The sequence below is a fragment of the Pogoniulus pusillus genome, unplaced genomic scaffold, assembly GCF_015220805.1.
Source record: "Pogoniulus pusillus isolate bPogPus1 unplaced genomic scaffold, bPogPus1.pri scaffold_74_arrow_ctg1, whole genome shotgun sequence".
Classification (NCBI taxonomy): Eukaryota; Metazoa; Chordata; class Aves; order Piciformes; family Lybiidae; genus Pogoniulus; species Pogoniulus pusillus.
This window is the reverse complement of record NW_026974721.1, coordinates 241057-248845: the sequence shown is the minus strand read 5'-3', so window position 1 is coordinate 248845 and position 7789 is coordinate 241057. Positions and strand designations below refer to the sequence as shown.

Here is a 7789-nt window from a genome sequence, read left to right as displayed (position 1 = left end):
GTAGGTTTCAACACAGTTCTCATTGTTCCCTTCGCCATTTGGCTCACCAGAAGCCCAGTTTTCTGTCTCTTCTGTTGGTTCTTTGTTAGTTCCGATCCAGGTCCATACCTCATGAATTTTTCTGATTGCAATCCAGTAGTAACCCAGACTGAAGGGCAAGAAGTTACTGAGATAGTTGATTTCCTCCTTATTCTGAATGGCAACCATGTTAGCATCCCTCTCTTTGCACCACAGCTCTGCTTCCCTGTAGGTCATCTTTGGGTCTGAATAAGGGTACTTCCAACAATGCACCCCCTGCAGTCTTATCAGGCTAGAATGAAAAGAGGTTCAAAAGTTGGTGTCTGGCTTTTTCCCTCTTCCCTCTCTCCAGAAGGGCAAGCTCTGCAAAGCCCTATAAACACTGCAAGCTTGTCAACATCTGAAACTAGAGAAGTAGTAGTGGCAATTATTTTATAAACAAGCACCCAGCGAGCCTCAAAACAAGCACCTCAGCATCCAGTGCAGAGACTTCAGCCTGAGGAACTGTCTGACTACAGAAAGCTTCAGAGCAACTCCAGGAGCCAACTGTGCATCTGCCAGGCAAGCAGGGAAGCAGGCCACTGCAGCTAGAGATTGTTCTGTGTGAAGCGAGTCTCAGGTTGATCAGGGCAGGTGTCAAACTTGTTTGCTTCTGAGCCTGAACAGAACAGTCACACTAATGTTACCCTCTAACTACTTTTCTAGGCAGAGAAATGCACACTTGCCATAAGTAAGAAGGGTAAGAACCACAAGTAAATCATGTTTCTGAGAGTTTTTCCTTCTCTGTAGCTTTTAAACAGATGGCCATGAGAAGAAAGGAGCACCTTTGTAAAGAACAATACTTTTACCATTCAGTATCAAATGCTGTCCCCACAAGCTTTTTCACATACACTGTTACTCTAAAGACTTAAAAAATACATTTTCACTTCTCATTTTAAGAGAGCTCTTAGTATTAAAAGATTGCTGTGAGCTAAAGCCTGCACTGCTTCCTAAGTCACACAGGTATTTCAAGACACATAACTCTGACAAAGTCACCTCGGTTGAACTGAGGCTGTACAAGTCAGAACTGCCTCTTAGCTGGCTTCCATGTTGCTGATTTATTCTCTTCTCACTGTTACTGTTATTTCACATTTCTGCTTCTTTTTTTCCCCTCCTCTTGCCAATTCATTTGAGGATGTAAATATCCGATTTTGTGTGACCCTCAGCTAGGTGCTGTTGTCCACTCTCATCTGAACACAAGACATCATTATTTCAAATGAATCTAATTCCTCTGTGCCAGAAAAGCAGGAGACTAAAAAAAGTCTCAGATCCTCATTTCCACAAGTCTAAGTCCAGGAGTTTTGTTGGTTTGGGGTTTTTTTAAATGAATGAATGAGAATCCCCCAGATCACCTCCTTTTCCAGGTCATCTAGTTCTGCCATTGGAAGGCTTACACAATAGGCCATTATGACACACAACATGTAAGAAAAGGCTACATAAATAGAATAGCAGCAAGAATACCAAAATCCAGGTCTGCTCTTTAAAGAGGGACAGCAATGACAGAGGACATGTCAAATATAATCTCTTTCTAGACAAAGGCACTGCATAGTGATATGGATTGGGAAGAGAGAACACATCAAAGGATGTGAGACTGAAGACTCTTTAGATTATTTACACCAAATCGAGTTGCTGTTTAAGGATGCAGACCCTCAGTAATTACCCTTGGGAGCATGAGGAAAGGTGTCAGAGGGATGACAAAATGCAAATACTGCAAATCCAGCTAGGAAAGGAAGATCAAAGTAATTAGAGGCCAGGCCTTCCATGCCAAGACCTAGAGAAGATGCTATAGAATCACAGAATCAGTCAGGATTGGAAAGGGGCCACAAGGATCCAGTTCCAAGCCCCCTGCCATGGGCAGGGACACTCTACCCTAGAGCAGGCTGCCCACAGCCTCATCCAGCCTGGCCTTAAACACCTCCAGCCATGGGGCCTCAACCACCTCCCTGGGCAACCCATTCCAGCCTCTCACCACTCTCATGCTGAATAACTTCCTCCTCACCTCCAGCCTGACTCTCCCCACCTCCAGCTTTGCTCCATTCCCCCCCAGGCCTGGCACTTCCTCATAGCCTCAAAAGTCCCTCCCCAGCTTTTTTGTAGCCCGCTTCAGATCCTGGAAGGCCACAAGAGGGTCACCTGGGAGCCTCCTCTTCTGCAGACTGCCCAGCCCCAACTCTTTCACTCTGTGCTCGCAGCAGAGCTGCTGCAGCCCTCTGGGCATCCTCCTGGACCTGCTCTCGACACACTCCAGCATCTCCACATCCCTCTTGTAATGGAGGCTCCAGAACTGGTTGCAGTACTCCAGGTGGGGTCTCAGCAGAACACAGCAGAGGGGGAGAATCACCTCCTTGGCCCTGCTGGCCACACTTCTCCTGCTGCAGCCCAGGCTCTGCTTGGCTTTCTGGGCTGCAAGTGCACACTGCTGGCTCATGTTGAGCTTCTCATCCAGCAGCACCCCCAGGTCCCTCTCCTCAGAACTGCTCTCCAGCCATTCACTGCTCAGCCTGGATTGGTGCTTGGCATTGCCTCGACCCAGATGCAGGACCTTGCACTTGGTCTTGTTGAACCTCATGAGGTTGGCTTGTGCCCACCTCTGCAGCCTGTCCAGTTCTCTCTGGATGGATCCCTGCCCTCCAGCCTGGCTGTTGCACCACACAGCTTGGTATGGGCAGCAAACTTGCTGAGGCTGCACTCAATGACTCTGTCCATGGCACCCACAAAGATGTTGAACAAGACTGGTGCCAGGGCTGATCCCTGAGGGACTGCACTTGTCACTGGCCTGCACTTGGACATAGAGCCATTGACAGCCATTCCTTGGATGTGGCCATCAAGCCAGTTCTGCATCCATCCAGTGCTTCACCCATCAAACCCATGTTTCAAGCCACCAGGTTTGTCAGGCAGGATTTGCCCTTAGTGCAGCCATGCTGATTGTAGCCAGTCACCTCTACACTATTCTCCTGTCTCAGCAGTGCCTCCAGGAGGATCTGCTCCATGATCTTACTGGGCACAGAGGTGAGACTGACTGGCCTGGAGCTCCCTGGCTCCTCCTTCCTACCCTGTTTGAAAATGGGAGTTCTGTTTCCCCTTTTCCAGTCAGTGGGGACTGCACCAGACTGCCATGAGTTTTGGAACAGGGAGGGGTTTAGCAGCCTCATCCAGCAGTTCTCTCAGTGCTAGGTGATTAAAAGATACTTCGCCCATGTTAAAGAAAACCACTGAAAAAAGAGCAGAAGGCTACTAAACTGTCAAGAATGGCTGCCACTGGTGTGATTGATTTATTCTTGGCAGAACACTCTAGCTTGTACTTCAAGGTTGTGTGAGTAACAAAGAAACACTAGTTTGATAGAGTTTGCTATAATTAAGGCTGTTAATACTGTCCCATGAGATGTTCTTATATGCAAACAAATGCAACAGCACTTCACTGGAATCACCATTAAATGAGCACAGGAGAGACACAACCACTGCTCAAAGTGTAGCTGTTCAAAGATCACTGTCAGCCTGAAAGGACTACATAGATGAGCCCTCCTGAACTAACCTGAGCTAATTTAAGGTAAAAACACTGGAACAGGTTTCCCAGGGATGTGGTGGAGGCTCCATCCCTGGAGAGATGTTGAGGTACTGAAATGTATGCAGAGAAGGGTGATGAAGCTGGTGAGAGGCCTGGAGCACAGCCCTGTGAGGAGAGGCTGAGGGAGCTGGGGGTGTGCAGCCTGCAGAAGAGGAGGCTCAGGGCAGACCTCATTGCTGTCTACAACTACCTGAAGGGAGGATGTAGACAGGTGGGGTTGGGCTCTTCTCTCAGGCACCCAGTGACAGAACAAGAGGACACAGTCTCAAGTTGTGCCGGGGAGGTCTAGGCTGGATGTTAGGAGGAAGTTGTTGCCAGAGAGAGTGATTGGCATTGGAATGGGCTGCCCAGGGAGGCAAATGGAGTCACCGTGCCTGGAGGTGTTCAAGAAAAGCCTGGATGGCACACTTAGTGCCATGGTCTAGTTGATTGGACAGGGCTGGTTGCTAGGTTGGACTGGATGAGCTTGGAGGTCTCTTCCAACCTGGCTGATTTGACGATTGGTGATACTGATAGCTACAGCAGTGCTGAGATAAAACAGTGCTTTGTTTCTAGAGCCAGGGCTACCCCATGGAGGAGTGAAGTTTTTTCTGGCAGGTGCTGCACAGGGTTCCTCAGGTACTCAGCATGCCCAGCTCGAGGGCACAGCCAGTGTCACCTTGTGGGTGATATCCCTGTGGCTGCCTGAGAGTGCCAGGGCTCTTACTGGACCTGCTGGACAGAATTCACGCTTGGCCTCCTTTTCTTCTAGCGCCCCAAGAAGGATGATCTTGGAGTTCTCTTCCAACCTGGTTGATTCTATGATTCTTCATTCCAGCTAAAATGTGTACCATGTCAGGAACCGATTTAGGTAAAGAGGAAGAGAAATGCATAAAACCTCTCTGGTGTGTTGGGCTGACAGCTAAAACCTGTCTCTCTCTGCTTTTAAAACACCCACTTTTAAAACACAAGGTGATTGAGTTGCCTTTCAGAAATGAAGATGTGATTTTAAAGTTCTGCTCTCCAGGCCACTGCACATTACAAAGAGGAACATCAATCATTTCAGAACACATGCAGAAGGCACTGGTTTCTGTTCAGGGCTTAGCAAAGGAAAAGGCAAATCCCCTTGCAGTGGCACTGCCTTTGCCTTGTCCTTGAGCAAAGCACGTGAGGGAATCCTCCCTTCAACAATTACATCACCTGTGATCGGGATGATTACATAAGAACCCAGAATTGTCTCAGCAAAGATAAGATCATCCTGAACAACCCACCTGAAATGTCATCTCTGTCCACCTACTGCCCACGGGGTGTGGTGGAGACTGGACAGCAAAGAGGGGCAGAGGCTACTTGGTGCCAATCTCTGCAGGCACACAGAAAGACCTTCTGGAAGTCTCCCCTGGAATGTGGCCAAGGTGTGAGCCAGACGAAGCTGCAATGAATAAACCAAGAGCAGTATAAAACGCCTGAGTTATGCCTGTGTAAGGAGAGAGAAAATATCACTAGAAACACTACGAGCTGGAGCGATGCCACCCAGGACATCACAAGCTGAAGCAATGTCAGCCAGAGCAACAGCAGAACACTCTTCATCAGGAACATCTCTCCCCTCGTCCCCACCAAAGAAAGAACCCGGGGGTAGTAATGATCTCACTCTATCTCTCCTGCTCTGTATCTTTCTCCATTCTCTCCCTCCCTCTCTCTCCCTTTTGACTTTCTTTCTCTGTTTTGCCTGCAAGACATAATTAACCTCATTTTGGTATATGACCTCGCCAGAGTCTTAATTTAACCCACCGAAATGTTCAAAAGAACTGTGTCCCCTTCCCAACTTATGGGTCGAGACACTGGGACATTCAGCCAAGAGCTAATGCAGTCCATTCTTCTTTGCAGAAAGAACAAAGCCAAAACAGGGTTAAGTTGTCTGGTGTGCAAGAAGGGCAAAAAGACGTCTGGAGGCAGGGGCGTCGCTGTAGGTAGAAATGTCCCAGGAAGCAGAGACGTCCCAGGAAGCGAAGGCGGCCCAGGAGGCAGGGATGTCCCAGGACACAGGGGCAAACCAGGAGGCAAGGGCGTCCCTGGAGGCATGCGTCTCAGGAGGCAGGGGCGTCGCTGGTGGCAGAGGAATCGATAGAGGTAGGGGCGTCACTGGAGGCAGAGCAATCGCTGGAGGCAGGAGCGTCGCTGGAGGCAGGAGCGTCGCTGGAGGCAGAAGAATCGCTGGAGGCAGAGATGTCGCTGGAGGCAGGGACGTCGCTAGAGGCAAGGACGTCGCTGGAACAGAAGAATCGCTGGAGGCAGGGGTGTGGCTGGAGGCAGAGAGGTCCCAGGACACAGAGGCAAACCAGGAGGCAGGGGCATCCCTGGAGGCAGTTGTCTCTGGAAGCAGGGGCGTCGCTGGTGGCAGAGAAATCACTAGAGGCAGAAGAATCGCTAGAGGCAGGGGCGCCAGTGGAGGCAGAGGAATCACAGGAGGCAGGGGCATTGCTGGAGGTAGAGACGACCCAGGAAACGGAGGCGGCTCAGGAGGCAGGGCCGTCCCTGAAGGCAGTCATCTCAGGAGGCAGGGGCGTCCCCGAAGGCAGGGGCGTCGCTAGAGGCAGAAGAATCGCTGGAGGCAGAAGAATCGCTGGAGGCAGGGGCATCGCTGGAGGCAGAAGAATCACTAAAGGCAGAAGAATCGCTGGAGGCAGGGGCGTCGCTGGAGGCAGAAGAATCACTAAAGGCAGAAGAATCGCTGGAGGCAGGGGCGTCGCTGGAGGCAGAAGAATCGCTGGAGGCAGGGGCGTCGCTGGAGGCAGAAGAATCGCTGGAGGCAGAAGAATCGCTGGAGGCAGGGACGTCGCTGGAGGCAGAAGAATCGCTGGAGGCAGAAGAATTGCTGGAGGCAGAAGAATCGCTGGAGGCAGGGGCGTCGCTGGAGCAGAAGAATCGCTAGAGGCAGGGGCGTCGCTGGAGCAGAAGAATCACTAAAGGCAGAAGAATCGCTAGAGGCAGGGACGTCGCTGGAGGCAGAAGAATCGCTGGAGGCAGGGACGTCCCAGGAGGCAGAGGTGTCCCAGGCTGCAGGGGCGTCGCTGGTGGCAAAGGCTTCCCGGGAAGCAGAGGCAGCCCAGAAGGCTGAGGCTTCCGCAGAGGTAGAGGCGTCCCAGGAAGCAGAGGCAACGCCGGAGGCAGATTCATTGAGCTACACAACAGAAAGAAGGAAAACCACTGTAAGAAACTGGCCAGGTTGAATGCCTGCCCTGCTGGAGGGAGAAGCTAAGCAAGAGGCATGTGCCTCAGCCGTCTGCATTCTCCCCAGCAGCCTGGCCCTGCTATTCCATGTCTCCAGAAAAAGTGACCTTCCTTGGTTAATGTCACTGTCTGACTGTAAACTGATTTCTGAGTGGGGGTGCTGGACTTGCTCCATCTTTCCTCTTCAGGAAGAGGAGACCAGGAGGTGGCAGCAGACACAAGGCACAGAATCAGCCTGTGGACAACCAGCCGAGGAGTCAACAGCTCCTGCTCCAGGCCAGTGCCTTCACTGGGCTCTTTGTCTGCCACTTCTCTTGGAGCGTTCTTTAGGATCACAGAACCCTTTTGGTTGAGAGAGACCTTTCAGATCATCGGGTCTGACCGGTAACCCCACACTGCCAGGTCACCACTGAACCACGGCCCTGGGCACCACATCTACACAACTTTTCAACCCCCTCCAAGGATGGGGACTCCACCACTGCCCTGGGCAGCCTGCTCCAGGCCTTGACAACCCTTTTGGAGAAGAAATTGTTCCTCATGTCCAACCTAAACCAGCCCTGGTGCAACTTCTACGTGCAAAAGGGAAGAGCCTCCAGGAAGTACATCTTTGTGGAACTCCTATCAAATCCCTTCTGCTGGTCCCTGCTTGTGTAGTTCATCCAAAGAGTGCCCCTGGGAATGCTGCAGACCTGCCTCTTCAGCTTCAAAATGACTCACCTCAGATGCCGAGATTCTGAGCGAGTCATCACTCTCCCCAGAGCTTCCCTTAGGCCTGAAGTCAGGATGTTCTTTGGCAGCCATGCTGTGGGTGAGTGCCTCAGAGCCCACCAGGAGCCTGGTGCAGAAAAGAGAGCATAAAAGCCACTCAATGAAAGCAGAGCAGAGCTGGGCTCAGAAAAGCTGCCAGGTGCTTCAAACACCTTACCTATTGCTTTGTTTTCCTCTCTCAAGTAGCCTGCT

At 51.1% G+C, this 7789-nt stretch overlaps 1 protein-coding gene across 1 annotated transcript in view; it reads right to left on the bottom strand.

Annotated features, from left to right (window-relative positions):
- Positions 1-5279, bottom strand: part of LOC135174539 (ral guanine nucleotide dissociation stimulator-like 1) — a 63443-nt gene extending 58164 nt beyond the window's left edge. Inside the window, 1 exon segment of the mRNA XM_064141814.1 lies at positions 4873-5279. Within this exon segment, the coding sequence (XP_063997884.1) occupies positions 4873-4884 (12 nt within the window). The 5' untranslated portion in view covers positions 4885-5279.
- Between the last annotated feature and the right edge of the window lie 2510 nt (positions 5280-7789).